The sequence below is a fragment of the Rhipicephalus microplus genome, chromosome X (genome assembly GCF_043290135.1).
Source record: "Rhipicephalus microplus isolate Deutch F79 chromosome X, USDA_Rmic, whole genome shotgun sequence".
Taxonomy (NCBI): domain Eukaryota; kingdom Metazoa; phylum Arthropoda; class Arachnida; order Ixodida; family Ixodidae; genus Rhipicephalus; species Rhipicephalus microplus.
The window spans coordinates 232,215,148-232,241,725 of record NC_134710.1 but is presented as its reverse complement, the minus strand read 5'-3'; the positions used below and the strand labels follow the sequence as shown (position 1 = coordinate 232,241,725).

Sequence of the window (26,578 nt, the reverse complement as noted above, 5' to 3'; positions counted from 1 at the left end):
TTTGCACCTCTACGTCGAATCACAGGTGTACATAGCTAAAAGTGCCATTGCGCAAAATTATCAAATAAACAGTTCTTCGATCCCATAGTTTCAACAAATTAACTGCTGATGGTGTTTCTGAATCAGTGGTTTTTGCAATATAGAAGCAAAAGCCTTCATTCTTTCTATGCAAGCATTTAACAGTGCCCCCTTTCCTCTCCCACCCCTATTCTGTAAAGTGTTTTATGTAGGCAAATGTACAGCGGTAGAACATTGTGCTTTTCATTACAGAGCTAGCTTTCCTTCTCTACTATCGTGCATTCGACATATAAAGTATTTGTCGAAAAATAAAGTGTTTTGGCATATGACGTTCGTATCACTGCGTCAACAGCCGTGTAAAGCGTGGCTGTGATACTCGCCTAGAAACGCGCACGAGTATCAGCGTGGAAGCAAGGTATAACTTCAATCCCTACATTCGCTATGAGAAAAAGAAACTTTGCGGCAAAAGCGAAGCAACGACTGTGATAACCAAAAAAAAAGAGAATTAAATGGTATACAAAGTAAAAGTAGCACCTAGCACTCCCGGATCCGATCTCGAGTAACTGTATTGCTGGTTTCATTTTTTTCGTATATTTTTATCTTACTACTACAAATTGGTGATGAGTGTAATGCGTTATTTTATAACGTATGTTTGGACATGCGTTATACTTTCTTAATTTGATTTGTGTGTCCCCTAATTCAAAATAAGAATGAAATTTGTATATTTGTTTCACATCAGCTGAGCAAATGTATGGATGGAGAGACCTCAGTCAGGCAGAGGTAATCTGCATTTAGTCTCTTCAACCTAAGCAAAATTTTTTTTGTCTAAATAAACAGTGAATGAACGAAAAAAGAACTACACAAAACACTAGTTTAAGGAAATACGGGTTCTCCATGGAGAGAATCAGTTATTTTTTTTTTTTTGCAGTCTGTCGTCTCAGGCGAAGTGGTGAGAGCAGAGCTCATAAGAGTATACGAGCTGTTTCGTTATATCTGCTGAGAATGCCGCGCTCCAGCGCTCGCTACCATGTCCTTATCATCAAATACTGGATCTGCTGCATGAGCGACGCAGCCCATCCCCCACGCCCCTCCCCTGGCGTCTTTTCATATTGCTTTAGAAATGTGGGAGGGGCGTTTCCTCGCTGCTTGAAAAGCTAGCGACGGCAAGTCTCGCACGTGGATTGGTGTTATTGTGTGCACCTACATTGCGACGGAGTTGGCCGGCTGGTTTCATCTCTACTTGAGCCGAGTTCGTCACCAGCGTTCGTACACTTTTATTGGCAAGTGGAACATAAAATCTATATGAACTTTATACGGAACATGGCAGTGACATCGACGGCGATGGCCAACACATCATAAGTGGTCCTATAGTTTCTACCAAATATAAGAGCCAACGTTTTTATTCTGGAGTCAGCCACTGCTTGACAGATTGCGTTTTTGATAAGTACGAAAGCTTGGCCATAGGTGAAAATTTGTGAAGCATGTAAGCTTATCTACTTATACTAGCTCAGTTATTGTAGTATTATTCTAAATATTTGTTTGCATAACACAGACATAAAAGCTTCATATTTGGGCTAAGCAAATACAAAAAAAAACTAACCTCCAAGAGTACCCTATGCGAAGGTCAATGTCTAGACCATGGGCGATCAAGAATGTTCAGGCATGGTGAAGACTTTAATCGATAATTAGGCATTCTTTGCATAGAAATAAATCTATAACCCTTCTTGATAATCAAGTGTGATGTCTTTTATGCTAGAGGTACCATTAACACAGAAAACTTGGACAAATAATAACACATCTCCCAATCGTCTCACTTAACACATATGTACACGATAATAATGAAAAATGCCCCAAGGTGCATACGCCTAAAAAGGAGGGTGAAATATTTGATTGCGTCAGCTGACAAGGTGTGTAAGCTATTGGAGAGTTGGTATAATGCATAAATAGGCACCGTAGACAAAATCAAGAAATAGTTCGGTTTTATGCCAACTTTTCGAATGTTTTCAACACTTGTATGTGACTGCGTTATTGAATGGCTTGGGAATAATGCCAAATTATTCTAACCACCATGGCATTGAAATTAACAAGTTTTAGTTTTACGTGTTTTACTGATAAGCAAACAGCTGTCATTCTCTTTTTTCGTGGATTCTGCGGAAAGGCATTCTAGATATTGCGGTCTCTCTGTGGGAAATATCTACTGCTCTCAAGATCCCGCAAGCGCAAATAGAGCTGAGAGATGGACAAAAAAATTGCGCCATCGCGAGCAGGCCACTTGGCAATAGCTGTCAACAGCCAAGGCCAACCTGCCCCGCCACACCGCGCCGCCACCACAGCTTCGCGACCTGAGGCATTGCCTAAAATAGTGCTCTTTTAGTGCATTGCAATGCTCTTGAGGAGCCGATGCAGACCTGCTCGCCGGCTGGCCTATCTAGTGGCAGGTGTCAGCATCTCGAAACATAAAAGGAATTCATCGGCGAACGAATGGAGCGAGCGGGAATCGACGCATTTCGACGGCGCATGGTAAAGGCCCGACTAGGAGAAATGGCCGCTTTTATCTGGTCGAAATGGCTTCTTTATTTTTGGTTATGCGCTTTTGCTTGAGCCACAGTTCAGCCGAAAATCGCGCGCTACAGGACCTCTTCCCCACATTCACCTGCCCCGTTTCTTGCTTTTTACCGCGTGGAGCGCTTTCTTCAGTCGTCGCTGCTTATCGGCGTCCTGAGGCTCGGTGAAGCGCGCCTCTTCTCCCACCGCTCGGTTGTAGCCATCATATCTTCGGTCCATTCTCCCCGAACGCCAGTCTTCTTTCGCTTTTGTCGGTTCGAGTTAGGCAGCGAATGCGGCTATGAGCACCCGTGAATTCACCTCTATCGACTTCGGCCACCACGTGCGAGCAGCCCCTCTTCTCTCGCGCTTAGTTGTCAGCAGTCCCGGGAGAAATCATGACTGGGCGCTTTGCTCGTGGCTCGATATCCCAGTGGCGCGCTCTCGTCGTCTTCCTTCGAGGGTGGTGTATAGAGCGCCTCTGTCTTGCCGACATAGGACGAACAAATGAATAGCTCCTCCGTCGCGCCAGACAGTTTGAATACGTGTGGAAGATTCTAGAGGCATCCTTTCACCTGTCTTGTCGACGCTGCTTTCTGTTTTTCTGTCGGCCGCCATCGGCGTTTTTTTTTTCTCAAGATCACAAAGAGGCGCGGCTGTATGCGGTTCATTCTCGTTTTACAACGATCGAAACAGAAGTCGTTCGTCGCAGGTGTATTTTAGTTTCCTTTCCGCTTCATTCTCTGCTATCACTCTTATAGAACATCGCTTTGCAGCGTAGTCGCAAAGGTGGGAAGTGGGAATGGTTTGTTTGAAGAAAGTTTTCCTTTATCTGTCTGTGCCCAACTTTCCCTAACGAGAGCTTTCATGTCTGCTTTTTCACACCGTCTTCTTTTTTTTTTCCCCTCTTGTACCTACGTTGCTCGTAACTTGTCCTGCGAAAACAGAAATGTATATCGAGTGAGCTTGCGCAATTCCACGTTTCGTTTCCCTGAATTTGAATGTGCTCGGACAAAAAAGACAGAAAAACTGATGACGAAATGCTCTATTTGTCATCGCTTAATGAAACGACAAAAAATAAAGGAGTCACCATGTTTCTTTTTTTTTGTTGAAGCCAATAAATAAAGGCGTCTTTGCACTGTTGTGCTAACCAGAGTTATCTGACAGATTTCGGAATAATTGCTTCATTCTTTTCTTTTCACTTAGGTGCTTAAAACATGAGGGTGTACTCAGGCACGTCAATGTGCCTCCTCGTAGGGTGTCCTCCTCAGACTCTGAATTAGGCTAGGCTTCTGCGTGAGTAAAAAAAGATTAAGATGCCAGAAATTTTTGCTTCTACCATAATTGTTTCTCTTAGCGAGTTTAAAAATAAAGTCTTCCCCAGTAAGCCGAGCTTTTAGTCAGCCTAACTTTGTCTATTTTATGTCTATTTTATTGTCTCTTGTTAGATAGATATGTGGGGTTTAACGTCCTAAAACCACCATGTTATTATGAGAGACGCCGTAGTGGAAGGCTATTGTTTCTTGTGATCGTTCTGTTTCCTTTAACAGTTGAATTTATAATATAAGAATTATGTATAATTTTGAAAGAGTTCCCAAGGACAATGACAAGGCCAGATTTGATTGCGTGGAAGCAATACACATAGCAGCAGCAAAACCTACGAAGCTTAGTACATCTGATCAACTCGGCTGTGCAAGTCTCTCATGTGCCACAAGAATTCACTTTCCTCTCACCATCATGTCACCGTCGTATTAGTATTGATGGGAGGAACTGATACTGCCATATTCGCCAACTGATAAAGTAACTGTTGCACGGAGAATGGGGTGACACCCAAACAAAATGGCACATGCCACTGTGACAGTCTTCCACACATTTGCTTTCTTTGCGATCAATTGCCGATTCGCTCAAGTATTCTCCCTGTTTAGGAAAGTTACACTGGGAATTGTCTTCGTATAATATCTACAAGCAATATATTGGAGTAGCGTGAATTTCAGAAAGCAATGAGCGTTCAGCAATAAAAATTACATCATCACGCTAAATTTGAGATGAAAATTCATTTGTCTCTTTTTTGTGAATCCTGACTTCCAAGTATATGACCCTTGTTTGCGTCTCTTCTCTTCGTACCGTGAGTTTGTGCGCTGTTTCTGCCCATAATGTATCACCAACTAGCCCAACTTTCAGTCTTGCTCTTACTGAAGAAACACTTGAACTCTCTTAGCCTATCTTTACACTCTCAAATGAGAGTCCTGTGACCCATAGTTCCCAAAAATAAATTCTCAGTGGTTCTCATCATTATCATGTCTAATAAAAAAACGAGCTGTTAAATTTACACAAGAGTGTGTGCGCAATATATGCACAAACACCAACTCTTGTTTCTAGCATTTTATTTTCTTCTTTTTGTTTCAGTTGGCATCATGTGACGGCGACTCGGAAAACATCGTTCGCCGTTTTCGAGTCGAGACTGGTGAGCGGTCAGACAAGGAGGAGGTGCGTATGGACGCCCCTTTTTTTTTAATTCATGAAGAATGTGCATGATGTCACGTATTTTACAACAAGTCATTATTCTCTAACTTTCAGCTCCCATTTCGAGCAAAGTTTAGGCGATACAAATTAAGTGTGAAGAACTTCTTTTTTGCCGTCATCGCAATGATACCTTGTTTTCCGATTTTGGAGCGCGAGCGCTCACACGAAACTAAACAGAAAATAGCGATGTACACAGAGTGCAGTCCTTTTTATCTCTTCCTTTTTCTATGTTGGGTCTGTGTAACCACCGTGCCTCCAAAATCTGAACTATATGCCGTATCAGTGAGTATTTCTTTCTGCGTTAGGGATTGCAAGTGTAAAACGTGCGTATTCGGAAGCGTTCAGAGCTGGCTTACTGCTGTAGCATTGTGTATGCCGTTTATTGTGGAAAGATATTTTCTTTATGCAGATCCCTACAGCAGTCGGGGTCGAAATCGTATGACTTGTGTGAATTCCTTTCTATCAGCTTTTCCACTAGTTATTGAAGACCGCGGAATTCCACAGTGCACAAAATTTATTAAAATGCTCTGCCTTTGTCCCACGCTCAAATTTCGTAAGCATCTTGTCATTTTTCAACTGATCCTTCCTCTTTCCTCAGTTCAGGGTAGCTAATTGGGCGTGAATCGATTAAAATTCCTGCATTTTCTTCAATGTCCTCTCCCTCTCTTAACATCCCTTGCATGCGTTTCTGAGGCTCCTATTTTTATCCAACTCAATCGAATAATTTTTGGTGTCGTATTACAACGTACACGTAGCACTCATGGTTTCTTTTTTCACTGCCGTAATTGATCGCTCAACGGTATACGCATAGTTGTATAAATAAAATTTCACGCCTTTACTTTCTTGAAGCCGCAGCCCCAATGATGTGTTTTTTCAGTTGTTTATTTCTTTCTTTTTTATCGCGATAGCAAATATATGAACACTCTCAGCTGGATTTTGCCGCCGGCGTCGGCGTCGCCGTCATTCACCGTATATGTATACTTATCTATATATATGAAAATGCAAGAAAAAAAAGAACCCAGAAAACACTCCGGCGCGGAATGAAACGTGTGACCTCTGCGTCGTGAAAACACGGCCTTAACCACTGAGCCACCCCAAAGCGTGTTCTTCGCCGTTCAAATGGCAAGCTATTTATACCTACCACTTACCGCGGTTCACGAGCATCTCGGGGCGAATTGTGTTTTCAGCGTTACCAGCAAGATGGCGCAATGATCACGCGTCGCCACATAGCGCGTCGGCGCCCGCTCTAATCCCCTACGCGTACTTTGCCCGGTTTAGAAAAGGGGAGCAACGCTCCCTCGCGTGCCCTTATCTTGTGGCAGCGAGGAGGGAAGGATCGTACGTCGTGGCTGGCCTCGGGCTTTACCTCTAATTAATATGCTGTAGTTACTGGGCGTGCAAAGGTCACAGCAACCATTGCAGTCACCGTTTGCGAAAAGTGCGCTTTTCAGACACAGCGAAGTAACAAATGAGATACTTATTCGCGTGCATCCGCACCTGTGAGTACGTTTCGTGCGTAATTTGTGCGTGAGAAACGCGGAGCAAGTTTGGATCTGCTTTTCATTGTGCGTGTGATCTTTCAATTTGTTGCCGTCGCGTTCATTGATGCGCCATAGCGGCGCAAAGCTGTGACTTTTTTATCGTGTCACAAAGCTTTATACACTCCAAGAAGCAAAGAAGGAAAAAGGGGCATCGAGGTTTTTCCTTTATAAGAGTAACTAAGTTGCCACATTCATTGCACCATCTTGGGAGTAACTGTGAAAGAGTAACCACGCTCTCGCGGTTACTCCTCAAAGGAGCAATAGTTATAGCAAAAGAAAAGTCAGGTTTTCGTTGGCTTAACCAGCATTTCAAAGTGCACGCTGGCATTTAATTTGATGTTTAATTGATGGGCAAGCATTGCATTCCGAAATAAATTACGGAAAATCGGCAGCAACCATAGGGAATTCGAACTCCCGACCACTCAGTCAGCACGCGCGTACACTAACCACTACACCACACCACGCTACGGCACTATCTGAAAGGAAACACGCTTGTGTAGGCACCGATTGGTTCGTTTGCACATGGCGCGAACATTCCTGTAGTTATTCTAAAAAAAACGGGTGCTCTACTCTACAAGGAGGAAAGTGCCCCCTCTTGCCGAGCCGTGTGCAATCTTTTGCGCTCATTCTGTCTTTAGGAGGAGCGAAGAACCCTTTTCGGGGGTAACTGCGCAGTTCTGCTGCAAAACAATTTAGAACGAAAGAAGCCTACAAGATTTGATTGTACGATCATGATAATAAGTAAAGCTAAAAATAACCACATGAAGCGTACGCTCTGAATTGATATTTATTCACATTAAATCATACAGGTTGCACGTATGAACACTTACAAGTAAATTTTGATTAGGCGCTTTCAACATAATTATTGATCAATGTATTCGCGTGGTCGACAGAACACTGAAGTCGTTAGCTATGTCAAATAATACGCTTTCACACTCCCTGTTCGAGTTGGTAAATGACATGACGCACTTAATCTGGCCAGTCGTTCCCAACATGCAATATCGATAGTGCAGTCCCCGACAAGATAGGCGACGGAGACGGTTGATATATGAAGTAGGGTCTCCTGGATTCTAATTGATGGGCAGCCTAAGAAGCTCTGTCACATGTACGGTGTTCTTTGCCCATGCATGAGGAAGCTTGCTTCGCGTTTTTCGCCTCTCAGGAGCGGAAGGCAAAGGAAAGGGATGGCGTAAGGTGTGTCATTATGAGGGAAACTAAAGTAGTTACATCTACAGCCGTAACTTTGTATGGGAAACTAAACGTTCCTGGCTGGTACGTGCCAAAACCGTGGTTTTACTGAAGAGCGTGCCAGAGTGTGGCGTGCACCATAAATTTTATGCACGCGGGGCTCCTTAGCTGGCGCCTAAATTATAGTATAGGAGCGTTTTCCTTCGCACTCATCGAAATGTAGCTGCTGTGTTCGGAGTCGCACCCTCGGTGTTAAGCCCGACGCGTGCGATGACACATCCACCCAGCTATGCGCGAAACTTTTCCCAAAGTATTTGTGTCGTCTGCGGAAAGTGCAGCTATCCCATTTATTTGGTTTACTTGCACTAATAATAGAGTTAGTTTTAGTTTTGCGTATAGAACACCTTATTTTATGGTATCAAACTTTTTTTTACAACAATAAGATGTCATGAACTTAAAGCGTTCTTCTACGTTTGCCTTCCGCATGTGCGGCCGGCCGAGTACGAACAGCTTTTACAGAAAAAAATTCATTCAGTTCGTAGTAAGTCTTTTAAACACATATCGTTTAAAGGCACGTACAAGACTACGAAGCAATAATGCAGATTTATAACCATCACTATCCATTGAACCACTCGTTAAAGCACGTGCACAGTTTAACAGTCGATTTCGAGAAAGCAAGGTCGGGTGGCCGCAAGTACGGGTAATTTGCGACATCTTCCTCAATATATTGACAGGACCTTAGCAGGGTGACCTAAAAATAGATAAGTACGTTTATAATGTATGTGCCTATTTGCATGTTCGGCTAAGAAACCTTGACATTCATTTTAAATACAAGTGCACCGTCATTTCCTTCATAGCGGCAGCTTCTTTAATGCTTGAACATCTTTAACAACTCGACGGCACAAGTTCAAGAGCACAGCCGATTCGCAGTTCTATATTTAACTCTGTCTCCCACGAAGCGGCGGGAGCTTGTTTGATGGTATAGTGACCTGCGACTTTACCGCATGGTTTTAGCGTGTTACTCGGTGCCGGAAATAGGACTTCAAAACGGGAACTTTTATGCACCTGCACAGTGTAGCATTTCGCCATTGAAGCTCGTTTGAGCACATACGGCGTTGTTACTCGCCTACGAGCTTCCCATGAGCAGAGCGATTCATCTGCTACTGCTGCAATAACTATAAAAGCAGCAAAATATCCTAGTACTAGCGCCTTCAAAACGCTTGTGGTATATGTGTAGCATGGATAGATGCGCGGAATGTTCTTCCCGTCTGCCGGTGACAGTTCTTTCAAACCGTCAAGGCGAGTGCTAATGCGTATCGCAAAAGGGCTTCATGCATGCGACACGCACAAGTGCTTTCCGCTGTAGCTAGAGCACGCGTTCTATCGAATCTAATTTTAGAGAAGTTGAGGCGACATTGATACATGCTTCGAAATAGTTTGGTCATGGTCACAAAATAAAAAAAAGCACTGAAATGGAGTATTGTTAGGCATGATCAGGCATCCGGCCTCAAAGAAGCAAGTCTATTTAATTTGGCTTCAGAAAGCCTACAGCAAGGACAACGCAACAAGAGTGACATGCGGACCGGCAGTGGTGCGGTATTTGCCAAGCACTGAACATAGTAGACGACAAATATTATAGTACTATCTCTTTTTTTTTTCTTAAAGGATGCTGAAGAAATTTCAGTTGCTGTTTGCTTGCGTCAAATGAAAAGTAAAGATCTCAAGAGCCTTGAAGCTGGAAGGCGTGAGGGCACACTGAAACATTGTTTACGTCATACTTTTAAAAGCTACACTCTTAATCGGCTTCTGCTTAAAGCGCGAGATATAACCAACACACCGGGCAATTTTCGTCTGGTTTCTTCGACATAGTCTGCATTTAAGGACGTGATTAGGAGTGTCATTCTGGTTCCCATTGCACCTTCACATCACGACGCCGCGTCAGCTCCTCACCACGTGCTCGAGTAAAATATCGTGCCGTATCCGCAGATGCTGTGCACCGTGGCTCCGTTGGAGAAGCACAAGCGACTATATTGAATGTTTTCGTACCTGATGTCATCACAGTGAGCCATACTGGTTTGTGAAGTGACCAGCATTAATACCGTAGCCTGACGTCACTCTATAGGTTGATGCCAGTAGGTTAGCCACGCAAAAACTGACCAACCACCCGCCCATACATACATACATACATACATACATACATACATACATACATACATACATACATACATACATACATACATACATACATACATACATACATACATACATACATACATACATACGTACATACATACATACATACATACTTACTTACTTACTTACTTACTTACTAAATACATACATACATACATACATACATACATACATACATACATACATACATACATACATACATACATACATACATACATACATACATACATACATACATACATACATACATACATACATACATACATTGTGTTCAGCGAATAGCAGGCCCTCTATCACAGCGGCACGTGGAAATGTTGACAAATTCTTTCTTGTCACCACTCCACCACTCCTTGAAATCGTGACGCAGTTGTTTAAAAGGAGCAAAAATTATGCGGTTCAATAGTCGGCAACACTAAGCGCCACACTGTGGGTAAGTTTTGCGATAGCAGCCCTTCCAAGTGAAGTGTGGTGTTGACGTGCGTAATAATAAGGCAAGAAGACAGACGAAAACGCTTGTGGGTGGCTTTTCTTCAGAAAAGGTATACAGCATCGCGCCATCTACAGTAGACCTTATTCTTTTTTTTTTTTCGCATTTTGGGCAGTCGCTTACTGTAGCCCGCGTGTACCGCCGAAGGTGAGCTACGTTTTCTTCAAAAAGATGATGAGAGTGTGCAACTACGTTTGCGTACCTCCTTTATTTGTGCGCAGAAAAGTACCAATTTTTATTTTTTCTACAGTTTATACCGCCTATATTGACTTGTTTTGTTACTGCAAGCAACGTTTTACGCTCGTTTCTTTGTCGCTTTTTCGGCTGCTCGATTACTTTGTGTTCAAATCTTCGTTCATTTGATTCAAACACTATGGAAACTTTTTCAGGCCTTTTGGACGCAGGGAAAGGATGAAGTCTGCGTAAGTTTTGTTCGTTTTTTTAACGTTTCTTTGTACATACCAAAGAGAGCCACATTCGACAGCCTTCTGAAGGCTCTTAACGTTTCTCGGCTCGATTTCGCGAATTTTGTGTGGGGTCATGTTTTTTTTTTTTGTCATTGTGTCTCTTTTACTCGAATGACCATGTTTTGGAGAGGTTACTCACTACGTCTCTTGAGTGTCTCTTGTTTTACTTAATTTTTCTTCGAGGTTTCACGAGCGCGAACTTATGCTGCCAGAGCAAACTGTTTCAGTACAGTTTCTTCATATGCTTCACATTTTACGACACGTGTTCACATCACAAAACGACCAGCCTTTCCTATTTTTCCCTTGTTTTTGATGACTAACACTGGAAACCAGTGCTCGGGAAACGAGACCTTGCCTATTGAAATTCTCCACCGTCGGTGGTTAAAGGGTAACTCCGGTGTATTTTAGGCTATGGGTAGATGACGCCATTTTCAAATCGTATTAATAGCCCTAGAGCATCTAGGGTGGTCTATTTTGCTGAATGAACGTCTATAATGTTAAATAAGCAATAAACGATGAGTCTAGACCGAAACAGAGAGGTTCTCTATGCTTAGTATGCGATGACGCCACGAAACCACTGCTGGCCAAGGTGTACTACAAGTAACACATGTGCTTCTTCTGTCGCGCGAAAAGCAAGCTGGCGATTTTATTCGGCGCGAAGTCAAACTGTGCCAACCCGTCTGAACTAACAAGTGGCGAGTTCAGCAATGATTGCCGCTACTACAGGAATGCGGAAACATCGTCTTTTGATTTCGACCTGCTGGTGCATAAAGTGGCTGACCCTCCCCACATCAATCTCCTCATTGCTTATTATTACTGTAAGACCCGATGTCAACGATGACCAACTCGCTATGCAGCTGACAAAACCAAACTGTTCTCGCGTCGTCGTCGCCTCATAGGTGACAGCTTCCGTCTGCCGGGCAAGGCGGGGTTGAAAAAGAGTATGCTCGTTACGTCACATACATGGGGTCACCGCGTTTTGCAAACGTGATTTAGGAATTGGCTACCAATTTGAAAATTCGTTTTATGAATAACTAACTCTCTTACGGTTTATAATTTGACACATATCATCATGACGTCATGGAGAACATAGGGTGTACGTTTTATCAAAGTCGGTGAGTGTAAAAAAGTCGGCGGAGTTCTCTTTTACGGAAAAGCATAGATTATTTACTTTATTAGAATTAACAATTGATGTGTAACTATACACGTTCAGTGAAGTGTTTAAGCACCACCAGTTAACGTATACAATGTTGTAGCCTTTCCAGAAGCTCGATTGTCATTTGAGCGCTCATATATAGCCATGAAAAAAGTAGCAAGGCAGCTGCGTTAGCGAACTTCAAAATTAGAGTACGGAGGTGGAGGTGCGTTTAATGCAAGCCTAATTGATTTTGAACCTTTGACGTATAGCGACCACTCTCTGAAAGGCGAGACAAAGCATATCATTATTAAACTTACGTTATTCATGACATGCCTTTTGATAATGAAATGCGCCCATGGCCATCATACTGTTTTCTTTTTTGTTTTTTTTTTCTTTTTCGCGTGTGACAGTTATGGTGGCGCTCGGCGCTCGGTAACGTCTTAATAAAGGTGTGAATCAGTAAAAATATTACATCTTCCAGCAATAAATTATTTACCAAGTATATTAAGGAGTTTCAACCATTTTTTATTGGGAATGTGTACCACTATTCGCTTACTATGTACAAGCACAATATATTTATTTATTTACTTATTTATTTACAGTACCTTAAAGGCCCCAATGAAGGGGTTTTACATATTAGTTCATAGGGCCATTTCTATTGTGCATGAGGGATTAAAAATAGTTGTTGAACTTCACAATTTTAACCGCTAGATAACGTATATGGATCTAAGTGTGTGGCTTAAGCTTACACTAAGAGAAGAGCCATAAATATTTAAGTTTCTCTACAGCTTAAAGTGTAGTTAAGTGGGCTCATTGGAACGAAAGGTGCGCCACTTGCTGCCTGAACCAATGAAAATTGGTTCATGCAGCAAACACTGCTTTTTTGTTTTTTTGTTGTTCTTCTGTTTCAAACAATTTTTTCTAGCTTAGTATCGTCATCTGAGCGCCCTTTTATCAGGTAACCAATGCAATGAGAAAAACGCGGAGGTGTGTGGAAGATTTTAAACTGAGGTTGAATTTTGAGTTGCTTGATTGTTTTTTTTTTCTTACTAAGTGTGTTATGCATCGCGCACAGTGCGTGGAGCACGCGTACTTTTTAAGAGCACTTTGTTAGGCGCCGAGTATACCAGAACGGCTATGAAAGTAACGGAGGAATGAATACATGTTTCGTCGGGCGTAACATTAGTGAAGGGTTACAGTATTTGTCGTTTGTGCTGACGTTAGTGAGAACGCCAAAATTATGTTTTCCTGATCTTTCCATGCAACACTCGACACCATTATCTGCCCAGTTTTTGAAGGATGAATGCATAATTACAGTAAATCAAGAAACAAAAAAAGAACGTTGAAGCCACTCCAATATGTGCAACACCACCTAGTGTTGCTGTGTGTCGCCGCCCGCCGACAGCTATGGAAAACAGCCACTCAGGGATGGTTTGTTGGTTGCCCGTGGGCGTAGCGGTTGATTTGAAGATGCCGTTGCGTCTACTTACTTTTCTTTTATTATTTCAACAAGGAGTCGCTCGTTTTTTTAATGAGAAAACAGATATATAAATCGTTTTTATGCGGCCATAGGCAGATAGCAAGGCAAAAAAAGAATGATAAAAAAGAACGTTAGCCAATGACCCACGCACGCCCTTTCAATACGCTGACGATTACTTATAAATACATACATACATACGTACGTACATACATACATACATACATATACATGCATACATACATACATACACGCATACATAAATGCGTACGTACATACATACATACATACATACATACATACATAAATTCGTACATACATACATACATACATACATACATACATACATACATACATACATACATACATACATACATACATACATACATACATACATACATAGATACATACATACACGCATACACGCACACATACATACATACATACATACATACATACATACATACATACATACATACATACATACATACATACATACATACATCATTACATACATACATACATACATACATACATACATACATACATACATACATACATACATACATACATACATACATACATACATACATACATACATACATACATACATACGTATGTAGTAGGTCGTATGTACGTATATCGATGTGCCTTCATATCCCGTCTCTCACATCTCTTTTTCTTGATCGTCTCACGTTATCACTTCAGGCCAGAGGAGCCCCTTTTCCTCGATTTGCCCGCAATCTTATATTCCGAGACTTCGGTACTAGGATTGCCGACAGCACTGCGTCTCACGCGCGAGCCCACAGGACGCTCGAGGCCGATTCAGGATGCTGTTTTTCTGACCGGCACGTCTCTGATCGATTCTGAGCGTATTGACACAGCTGAGTCTGGGCGTACGAGTGGGTCCGACAAAAAAAAAACCGCCTTCTTCATCTTGAAAGGCGCCTCCAAGGTGCATTCTTTTCATCGGCCGTTGGTGCTGATTTTTTTGCCAGCCTCGTTCTGTGTCATCTCTGCAGACTGGGAACGAGTGGACGATGGCAGGCTCCGCTTTTGATAGCGCACCTCTTTGCCGAGCTGCGCCATTGACGCAAAACGGGGCTTCCTATCCGGACCGCCGACATTCGCCGCCCGCGATGAGACCGCGCCTGTGCGGCCACTCAATCTTGGCCGCCGCGTGAACAAAATCACGCCCAACGACTCCTTTCAGGCGCGTGAATGTGTGCGCCGCGCGGGGACGTGAGAAGCCGCGAGAATCTGAGGATGAAAAGAAAGAGCGGCCGCAATTTCGTCATCGATCGTGCCAAAAGTGACACTTTTGCAATCTTATAGCTTTAGGGATGCTTCTTTCAACGCAGCTTTGGCTTCTGACTGAATGTGCAGCTCTGTTAAGCGCGTTACATGTTATGCATATGTGCCTGTGGAGGTATTTTTTTCCTCTTCCTTTCTATCTAAACATGCCCAACTCAGCAAGTTGTCACATACGCGAAGCGTACATAGTATACACTCTCCATCGGAGCCTTTTCATCTTCTGGCGTTAGTGGCCGATGCCCGTGTGCTTCGCAATACCTGTAAACTTCCCCGGGAAACACGAACGAGGGTATTTCTTGGCCAGTGTGATCTGTTTTCCTTGCTTGTGCGTGGTGGCGCCCCGGGATGCTCGGTCTGTGTTCACCGCTGGCCGAGGACGTCAGCGTTTCTCACGGCTGCCTCTGCTTTGTCCCCCTTTCTGTCCCTGCGGCCCCTTTCGATCGCCGTGCCCCGAATGATCCCCGCGGACACCTCCGTTCCCCGGCACCTGCTACTCAGAGCTGTGCCAGCCGGCTCGCCCGTGTGCCAACCGAGGAAGCCCTCAAAGTAAACGGCAGTTCTCTCTGTTTGCCACCTCCCAGCTGCAGCGACGCCCTCTCGTGGTCGGAGCTTCGAGCCTCCTCCTGTTTGCCTTACACTCCTGCGCTGCGCCAGCGACCAGAAAAACGACGCTGCACTATACCGCTTCCTTCGCTTGCACTCCTCGCGCGCCTCCTGACGTAAAGGGATGAGTGGGGGCTTAGACCCGGCTTTTGCCCGTCAAGCGGGCCTTAATTGGGACAGGGGGTTTTTTGTCACACCTTTCTGTTTGTTTTTCTAGCAAGAGGAATCACCAGAGGGAAGCGCAAGGAAAGAACCGTAATTCTGCGCGGCAATCATCCTGCACAATTAGGGAAGACACAAGGGTGATGCCACAAATTAACTGGGGCACTGCTTATGACAACAGTTATTGGAAGTTGTGCTGTGTATGCAATTATTGCTTTACCTTAGTCTGCTCTTCTCGCTTTGCTCTTTTTTCGTAGAATAAACTTCGTAGATCTTTTGCCAGTATATTAGACGTTTCTAAAGTGACCCCCTTCTTAGTGCGAAGCACTCTCACTACAACGGTCACATTGCACTGGAAACTCACATTTGCTTTTCGGTGCTGCCTTCACATTCGTGCGTGCCTCTCGAAGACCATACGGCCTTACGATAATCATCTGCATGCTAAAAATAAAAGCGAGGAATGAGATCATCGAGTATTTCTCAAGTTATGAATGCCGCTTGAAAGAATCTTCCGATAACACGAAACGGCTCGTTCATACCTGATACAGCTATTACTTGATATTCTAACGAACCCTTAACTCTCTCGCGTGTAAGAGCCGTAAGTGAGGCTTATCGATGAATGGCCGGGCGTGTAGAGTCGTGCAGCATTATCTGGTCGTCGCAGTACCGGCAGCTGTGTGAACACGTGCAACAGCCGCCTTACTTGTGTCTGGAGTATTTATTAGGAGGAGAGACTCGAAGCGCCGTATCACGTGCGAGCTCCACAGCTAAGTGGAAGGTTGTCATCTGTGTCACTGGTAGAAACCGCTTCGGGCATCGCGTACACTTGTGCAACACACTATCGACATTGTCCTGCACCTGCACATTCACCATTCCACGTGCGTTCTTAAAGAATGCTGTCGATGAGGTCACTTCTGAGACAACTGCTTTAATCAGAATAGTGCCATGTTTTCGGAAAGACGGTCAGAGGTGGGAGGTAATTGCCTCCACCCACCAACTCGATTGGCTAGTGGATGTGCATCTTTTTTTTTTCATATTTGAAGTAGACTAGAAAAAACGGTTAGCTGGAGAGTGGTCGACGTTGAAATCAGCGCGCGCCATACTTATTTTTCTGCTTTTTCATGCTGTTTTGTTATGATAATTCCATACAGCTGCCCCGTCCCTATATTGCAATCTAACGCACAATCTGACGCACAAGCCACGAAAGAGAGCACGTCGTGTTGTAGTGTAGAAGCAATTGTTACTACGTGGCATGCGCTTTCATGCATCACATATAGCTCTAATGCCTGCATCTTTCGTGGAGTTCACGTTATGCAAACGAAAGCACACATATAACGCGGTACGTCACCCTACAAAGGGAACACTGCGAATAGTGCTATAGGTGGCAGATTGATTGACAGGCACCGCATGCCAGGGCACTTTCGACTACCAAAAAACTCTCTCGTTTGCTATTGTTCTCTCGCTGTACGCAAGACGACGCTTTTTTTTTTCTGCTCTGCAGCTGTTTGGTTCACCGAGTACACCTGTGCTGGAGAATCCCGAATACCAGACCCGCTGGTACTTCAAGTACTTTCTTGGTAAACGTAAGTGCAAGTTCATCTTCTATTTGCTTTCGTGTATTTGTTCTACTGAACAATTCGCCAACTCTTCTGGCCTCTTACACTTCGGCGATAATTTAAGATTTTGCCAGTATGAGTCAAAATCACTGAATGGTGCTCAAGAAGTAAGGCTTCCTTTTTAAATGATAAGGTTCGCATCCGCAATATTTTGGCAGTGTACACTGCACACTCTTTGGAGAAGATGGGAGCACTCATGAATTCAAAAGACTGAAACGTCCTCAATCTGTACTGGACTTTACTGCCATCTTGTGTGTCCACCATCAGCTTTCGTCTTTTGTGTGTGTGTGTGTGTGTGTGTGTGTGTGTGTGTGTGTGTGTGTGTGTGTGTGTGTGTGTGTGTGTGTGTGTGTGTGTGTGTGTGTGTGTGTGTGTGTGTGTGCGCGCGTGTGTGTGTGTGTGTGTGTGTGTTATCTTCTGTTCTGTCAAAAGTGCGACGAGCGACGTAGCTGACTGCCCCGATCCTGATGCAGTCTCCTACTATAGTCCATTTTGAACTAAACAGAAAGGCGTACTGGTTTTTTATATGGCGGAGCAGCGTAAACCAATGGATGGAGAAACCGGACAAGTCGTTGTGAGGCCTTTGAGAGAATTGTTTTGTTATCTGAACCTATTCCGTCATTTCTGCAAAGTTATTCTGTTGTCATTATGGCCAGCGTAATACACGTAACTCGGCGTCCACATCTCAGAAACTTCGTTCTGCTTGCACTTCGAAACAAATCAAGCGCCTCGTAACGCATTTTCTTTAGATTACCACAAGTGAATCAGGGCCACAAACTATGCGTTAATATTATCCAGTCAGGGCATTCAAATAGCCGCGCAATAAAATCAATTTGTGTCAGTTGTGTATAAAGCGAAGCGAACATGCAGTATCGCTGCCATAAAGGCATGTTGTGTGCCGAGTTCTATTCGAAAACAATGCTCTATATGTTGATCTGCTAGCAGTGTGCATAGCTAGGTAGGGAGGGAAGGGAGCTCACAAAAAAAGCAACCACACGCCCCTTCGATAACTAGGTGATTGTTTAAAATAGGATATCTTGAATAAAACGACGTGCGACAGCACACCACCAACATTCCACCCCTTTTACCATCCCTGTTAAGTGGAAGCCCCTGCCCGAAATAAATAAATAAAATTTCCCGTTACTCCATGGCTCTTGATCTAGCCCCTAGCTTTATGAAGATTGATTGATATGCTGGGTTGAACGTCCCTAAACCACCATATGATTATTAGAGACGCATTAGGAGAGGGCTGCGGAAATTTTGACCACCTGGGATTATTTAACGTGCACCCAAGTCTGCAGCCTTATTAAGAATAAAGGACACCTACAGACATGTCGAACTGAATAAATTGTAAATTCGTTTAAATTGGCGAAGTCAAATGGCTCAAAATCTTCTAACTATTGCAGCTAGCTGGCCCAAAAGAAGCCCTTATGCTTAGCGGAAAGGAGAAACGCAAGCATTTTTGTCCGCGTCGAGTCACGTGTTGACACTTAATGCCCGCAGCTTGCCGTGACAAGCATTCATACATGTTCCTCCAGGTAAAACATCTCGAGTCAAGGGCGCTCGAGTCGCCTATTTGGATACAGATGAATGGGGCTGTCGAAGTCGCCTTTTTCGAAAATGCCGTCGACCGAGTGCGCCTGTGTTTGACTCGCCCTCGTATCCCGCTGAGATCCCGCACTCTTGCCAAACTCGTTCTGAGACTTGAAATATTCCAAACAGGCGAGCGTCTGAATATGTAAGCAATGACGCCGTGGCATAATGCGAATGACAAATTTTTATTGGCATTTTAACTTGCAAAGCATCTGTAAAAAAATTACCATTAGCGAATGTTTTTGTTACTACGTAGCTTTATACTGTCTATTACCGAACCCTGATCTTACTCACAGAACATATTTAAAACAAAGAATTTTCATTTGATACACGATCCATACGAGCTCAAGCCTAGCAGCTATAAACACGAAAGTTTGCACGCCTCGAATATGGATGCTGTAGAAAAAAGAGCCACTGAAGCATATAGCAAGTAAATTGAGCAAGCAATCTGCAAAAGAGAAATGTCTTAGAAAGGCTGACAATGAACGTCCCGATTCCTCCAGGCTAAAACTACAGATGATGAACCGCAGAATAAAAGTGACCACTTGGATGATATCTTAAAGTTTATCGGGAAGGCACTACGGGTAGAAAAATTAAATTATCTGCAGTTGTGCATGTCGAAACCACAGAACAACTATGAGGCGCATCGTAGCAGATGGTTAAAAGAACTTTTTTGGGAGGAGTTGGTGCACGTTCATACATGATTTTGGCACAAAAAAAAATGATTACGTGATTGCATTTCTTCGCATCTCAAAATCAACTATGTAGTGGAGAGTTTTGGAAAACTTGTTCGCTTGGGGTCCTTTGATGTTAACCTAAATCTATGTACACGTAACTCTAGCATTCTGCCTTCATCAAAATGTGACCGCCGGCTTCGAATCCACAATTTTCGGATCAGCAGCAGAACACTGCAGCAACTGTAGCCACTGTAACGCCTCCGTGGCCAGACGCCAGAGGGAAGATTGCGCCCTCTATCTAGAATAGAGGCCCGTGCCGCAATAAAGCGATGAACGACTTTCCTGATGATGCCACTGGGCACCAGTATAAGCGCTACCGGAACGACGCCCTTCTATGCCCGTGTTTCTTCATACGGAGGCTTATGCTTTGTACAATATATACGACGTGCCTGATGTCTTGTAGGACAAGGAAACGCCCGGATGAGAGTTAGCGTTTTCCCCTTCCGGCGGTGCTTAAACCTTTACTTCCTAAGACTACTCGCTTCCCTGAGAAAAGACAACATCCCCCGTTTCGCCTTTCTTCACCGGAGGTTTGTCTGCCTGCTCCGGTACCGCAAGCCAACTCACCCCGGGAAGCCGCACACATGGAAGCCGCAGGCGCGCACGCTGGCACGCTTGCTCGTCTTGCTGCGTTTGTATTTTCCGTCCACGATGACGATGCCCGAATACGTATGACTTCCTTTTTTTTTTTCTTCAGTGGCACGCCATTCACTTCTGGTTGTCATTTCTCCAGGCATTCTTGGAACAGTTTGTTCCTCGGAACGCTCATGGCGCACAGCATTCACGGCATTGCGTTGTGTTCTCCCAGAATTCTTGGGCGCTTTGTATTCTTCCTGCTCACGTACCTACCCTCCAGTCCAGTAGAGCTCACCATCTGCTGTCAGGTTAGGCACCACTGGCAGACATAACCGCCAACACACGTGTGCTTCAGCGAGCAGCTCGGCGCTTGGGCGCCTTCTCTGAAGGAAAAAAAAAAAACGCACGATGACAGAGTGGCTGATATAACAGGTCACGTTCTTCCGCACCGTTACTAGGGCCCTATTGAACCAAACTTATTTTCAAGACCGTGCCACCCTTACTTTTACCGCAGCTTGCAACTGTGCAACGATTGTTGCCCAGAGACTCGTCTCACGCCTGGCTTCGTTGTTTTCTAGCTTACAGCCACATTTGGGCGCGTTACATAGAGATAACCGTAAAAAAAATGCGTTGCACACGTTGACAGAATTCAGGGGCTGATCTTGTTTGGGTATAATAGGAGGCGAAAATGTGTATCAATTGTGTGTTGCTATATGCGTGTTCTGGTCAGGGGCTTTGGAATACAAAAATGAAGCAACTTAACGAAATGCACAAAATATCGCGTCTCTTATCATTTGCGGAAAAATCTTGATGACAGGGTGATTCAGGTGGCAGCCTTCTATCATCGAAGAGTCTCAAATTAGACGGTGAGAGGTTGAGCGCATTTATACATGAAGCCTCGTGGCGGCCATACCAAGAGATCTAGGGGTATTGCAGCACAATTGATGTTATTAGCTTAGCGTCTTAAATCGAATTAGTTGGTGCATAGTTGTATTCTGTAATCTTCTTTTCTCTTGGGCTGTTTCATCATCGCAGTTCGAAACTCATCAGCATCAAGCAATGAGAATGACAAGTGGATGTGACTTGTAGATGGCTTCGACGCTGTTCCTAAGTCTTAAAGCACAAGAAACTTAGCTTCTGCAGTTATGACTGTGCATTTAGCCGGTATCTGAGCTATACAGACGCTGCAGGTACTGTGTGTTAAAAAACCAAGGCAGCTACCAACTTCATTTTGGTAATTTGAAAACGAACCATCAAAATGTGTTTACCGCATAATGACAGCGGTCGCGAGTTTATTCTTGCTGTTTGTCCTTGGCGAAATACCGCGTCTACGCGGGACTCACCAACGCTGAGCAAATGATGCTTGGAACGCCAATAGGTGTTGTATAGAACGGCTCTACTTCGTTTGTGGGCTTTTCATTTGAAGACATGTGAGAAGCTCCAATCGCTTTGCAAAGTCATTTTATACGTACTGTCTCCAAGCTGTTTACTCGACTCTGTAGAGTTAATATATTCGGCAGCTGGTATCAAATGAGGCTTGTTCCGTTTGCGGCGTCAAGTTTGATCTTAGGCATGGAATTTTCGCATAAACGCACACCTTCCATACAAGAAAAAGCGTTCGCTATTTCCACTGATATAACTGCAGAACATTAAAGTACACGTCACCATTATATAATTGTAGACAATCGCGATCAGGAATGCAATACTTGTGATAAGGCAAGTTGGATAGCCTGCAGTATCCAGCGTCAACGGTGTTAGCTTTCGCCCCAGTCATCGGTAAATGCAAAGGCAAATCCCCCCCCCCCCCCCCCCCCACTCCTCCAACCCGATAAAGGAAGGCCAAACATCAGATGGTGTGAAAACGATAGCAGGCGCCGACGAGGAAGACACAACGAGACGAGCGTGAAGTTTCAACTGAATGTTTGTTTTCAGAAACAACAGCATAAGTTAATCGGTGGAAAGTCTGCGTTGAAGAAAAATAGCTTGCGTTTTAACGTCCCAAGGCTCCGATATGATTATGAAAGATGTCATAATACAGGACCTGGAAATTTATACCACCTAAGTTTCTTTAACGTGCACCTAGACCTAAGTACACGAGCCTCAAGCATTTTCGCATGGGGTCACCGTGACCGGGATTCGATCCCTTGACTTTCCAGTCAGCAGTCGCGCACCGTAACAGACCACCGTGGCTGGTGGAAGTCAGTATTCAGATAAGTTGAAAGTTACCATAAAGACTCAGTTGAAAGTAGGCACTCGTCCCTTTTGTGTCTTTCTGGTTCGTGTATATGCGTACGCTGTCACACATTTTCATGCTTCTTCAATGAATTAACCAAAAAGGGAGCCCCGTAGGCCAAGTGTTCATAAGTAACGTTCAACGGTGGGTGCTTCGCCCTAGACCATTAGGGCAAACATTTATGCTGGTTATCCCAAATGTCCGGCTATCCTAAAAGGTGGGATTTACTGAAAAACCAGTAAGCGCATACTCAATACACAAAGACACGAAAGAGTCTGCCCGACCTCGTCTGACCTGTACGTGTCTATCAACGTACATTGCAGTTGCCGTTGCCAAAATACCTTTCACTTCGAGTCATCTTCTGTAAAATTATCCGTAGTGCCTCTTATGACACATATAGACAAGCCGGCGTGTACGATATATATAGCTGTACGTTGGGAACTGTGGAGATGTGAAGTGATCAAAATCAACAAGTACTGTCATTCCCAGCGTACATTGTCAAGCCGTGGAAATGATTTGGCAAGCTACATACATAAAAATGTCGTAGAATAAAAAGAAAAGAAAGTTTCTCGCTGAATGAGCTCGGAACTTCGAGGCACGCTCCATTCGTCGAGGGAAAAAGGCCCCGAGGCGCGGCGGTTCCTGCGGACTGCGTGGTTCGCCTGTGTCTCTACGGGGCCGTTCAAGTGCCACCGGTAGCTGACGTAGCTAGTCACGTACCGCAGTGAGACAGGCGGGCCGTAGTGTTGCTGTCGCACTGCCGAGTCTCCGACAGGAATCCGCTCTTGTTGGACCTTGTTCCACAGAGACGTCACGTATTCCCAGTTGAGACAAAACTGCTTCTCATGACCTGACACGCGTTTCCACTCCCGCATTTGTGACATGCGACGCATGTGTGCAGTGTAGTTGTCGTGGTCGCTGTTAGGGTAGATTGATTTGACTTGTGTAATCACGAATAAATGCACAGTGCTCGCGCGATTTCGCGTCCACTGCTAGTTAAATAAGCGATTGTGGAGTTTAATGGAGGTCGAGAAACGTCCAGTCACTTGTAGTTACTTTGTTTCTCTTTATTTCAAAAGGTTCGATAATGCGGAAATTCAACGAGAAGTGCATCTGGCGATTGTGTAGCCCACGCCTTTAACTTTTTGCAAAGTGCTTTGTCTGTAAAACGGAAGGTAACACTTTTTTTACTTATTTTGATTATAAAATTACTCTGGCCCTGGGAAAAGGTCACATGAAGCAAGCTGCCTAATGAAATTATAATTGCCAGAGTTTCACATTACAAAACCACTATGTGATTACCAGAAACGCCGTAGTGGAGATCACTGGAAATTTTGACTAAATGGCGTTCTTTAACGTGGACTTAATTTGAGTGTACTCGCTTCTGGCGGCTTGTCCCCATTATGATGCGGCCACCGCGACCGAGATTAAATGCCGCGACCTTGAAAAGATCATGAAAATTGTTTGAAGAGTTCGCTACCTTTGTACTTGGTAATCTTTCAGACAGCTTCATATCAAGATGGAAGTCACTTAGCCTGGGTCATAAAGAACACAACTTTTTTTTAATCAGCGACGTTAGGTGCCACGTCAGAAGTTGGAAGCAGTGCCCACACAACAGTCTAGTCTCATTATGGAAACCAGTAACACCGTACTGATTTATGGCCTTTTCAATATCGAGTAACAATGCGTAATGCGGCAGGAAACGAAAAAAAAGCGAATATCGTTAATATCAATAGGAAAGAAAGTGAAGGTATTCCTCATGGTTAGGTTTCATAAAATTAACCACGTCTTCCAATTTTTTGGCAGTCAACAGCTACAGTGTGGTAAAACATCAGGATTGTCCTGTAGAAATAATGCTGCTGGTGGTCGCCGAGTATCATGCTTAGATCGAGAAAAATAGAGGAAAGGCAGGAGGTTAGCCCAGCTTAGCTCGGTTGGCTACCCTACACTCTTGGGGAGGGGGGGGGGGTACAGGAAAGAGATATACGAAAAAGAAGAATAAGAAAGAGGTGGATAAATAGTTAGCTTCAACATGTAACCCTTACGTGTACTACCAACTCAAGATACTTTCCGAGAATCGCACTTCCTTTTCCCAAATACAATTTACCAATTTGTTTAGATTAAAACGGTTGCTAAAGTTCCTTGGGTTAACCTTTATTTTTGGAAGTGACACATTTCTATGATTGCCAAATGCAGTGAAAAAAAGCTTCACCAACTTCTTTTTTGATGGTCTGTTGGCAGCTCTGGACCTTTGGCTGAAAGCCGGCAGATCTGAGCGCATCTAGCAATTTGAGCGCGAGGCGCAGTGTACCAACCGAATGCCCCAGTGATTTCCGAGCAACGTCTATATCGCCACGGCGCGGGCAGCACGTCGCCCCGCCGCGGTGGTCTAGTGGCTAAGCTACTCGGCTGCTTACCCCTCTGGTCATGGGATTGAATCCTGGCTGCGGCGGCTGCATTTTTGGTGGAGGCGAAAATGCTGGATGCCCGTGTGCTAAGATGTGGGTGCACGTTAGAGAACCCCATGTGGTCGAAATTTACGGAGCCCTCCACTGTGACGTCTCTCATAATCATATGGTGGTTTTGGGACGTTAAACCCCACATATCAATCAGCACGTGATATCACTGCGTAATAAATTATTATGCTCAACGTTCAGTCTTGAAATGAATCAATACCTCAATGCAAATGGCGACGTCCAGCCCTGAAATACCTCAATGCAGTGACAGCTCCGCGAACTTGTTTGTATCATTTTAGTTATTTTCCGAGTTGCTACCTTTAGGGCCTTAGGCTGCGAGATGCAGTAAAAGCAGCATTGATGATTCTTGCGCTGCTAGAAACCACCCGATGTCAGTTCACGTTAAGGAATGCTAGATGGTCGTAATTTCTGGATAAATGTTTTATCGTTTAGGTATTTATTTCACGTGATAGCATAGACACGGCCATGGCTGCGGCCAATTACTGCACCGAAATTGCCTGTTTTTCTGATTGCATGACAGCTTTGGCTGCAAAAAAAAAAAAAATAGAACACCAACATACGCAGACGTCCACATGAATATTGACTGCTGGTTCCCCTAACTAGTCTTAGTCATAGATCGGCAAAACTTGTGGAGCTCACTCGGACTCACTCATTAACTATATTTCGAGGTTTGCACTCACTCGGACTCCGAATCGCGAAAATTTTTGTGAGCCGGAACCATTCGGACTCACTCTCATGAAACTTTTTCTCAAAGAGACTCACTCGCACGCAAACTCACCATAACACTACTCACCCAGGCTCAGACTCACAGCTCAATTCTGAGGGAGTACGAGTATGTCGGCTCATCTGTCCGTTATCCTATAATTAGACTTTTTGGCCATGGTGTAAAGGCTTTTTAGCAACAATATCTTGAGTAATCGGTGCTCTTCTAGGCGCCGTTTGGCATTGTATCTTCGAAAACGTGTTCTGATAGCCTGCAAACCAGTAAGGTCATGGTTTTGGTACAGATAGCAACATAAGATATATTTATCAATAATTTCGCTGGATCAGTTGGTGAGAGAGATCATGACCCCCCCCCCCCCCCCACCGCTACGTTATTCACACCTCTGATCAACCAATATTGAAATGATGCATGAATGACATGGCTTTGAAAAACCAGTAAGTGGGCATGAGTTTGAAAGTCAATTCAAACAAGGCTGATAGTAATGCTAAAGATGACTAGATCGGACCTTAGGTCGGCAGAAGAAAGTGAAACTCACTCGAGCTCAGACTAGGGAAAATATTACTCACCCATATACTTACTAAAACTGACACTCATGGCTCTATCGCAGTCTGAGTGAGCTCGAGTGAATCGACTCATGACTGAGTTCGCCGACTTGTAATTTCGGTAATCGGGACGGTACCTGAAAGCTGGTGTAAAAGGATGAAGTTAGAGATATATTCGAATACTGAGCATAAACGCATCTAGCATAAGAGTTTGTAGCAGTCTGCATTTACGGTTAGCAGCCGGTAGACGAATAAAAAAACACTACGCGAGCATGGATGACTCCACTCTTCTTCCTCTTTCCCGCATTAATACGCGCACATCACTCTAGCCCCGGCTTTCTCGGCGGTTTTATCAGTGGACTGCGCGTGGTGCGCTGGTGTTCTTGCGTGCGTATAGGGACCGGATCGAATGCTTTTAAATTTTA

The 26,578-nt window shown here is 44.1% G+C and overlaps 1 protein-coding gene across 6 annotated transcripts in view; it reads left to right on the top strand.

The window, feature by feature from the left end:
* The window catches only part of LOC119187884 (GTPase-activating Rap/Ran-GAP domain-like protein 3), a 458,831-nt gene that overhangs the window by 361,554 nt on the left and 70,699 nt on the right, over positions 1-26,578 (top strand). For 4 of the 6 annotated variants that reach the window (XM_075878787.1, XM_075878788.1, XM_037435991.2 and 1 more), the window contains exons 3-5: positions 4,969-5,049; positions 10,884-10,916; positions 17,157-17,238. In XM_075878787.1, the coding sequence (XP_075734902.1) occupies positions 4,969-5,049; positions 10,884-10,916; positions 17,157-17,238 (196 nt within the window). The remainder of the gene's footprint in view (positions 1-4,968; positions 5,050-10,883; positions 10,917-17,156; positions 17,239-26,578) is intronic. The other 2 variants (XM_075878790.1, XM_075878791.1) reach the window with 1 other exon arrangement.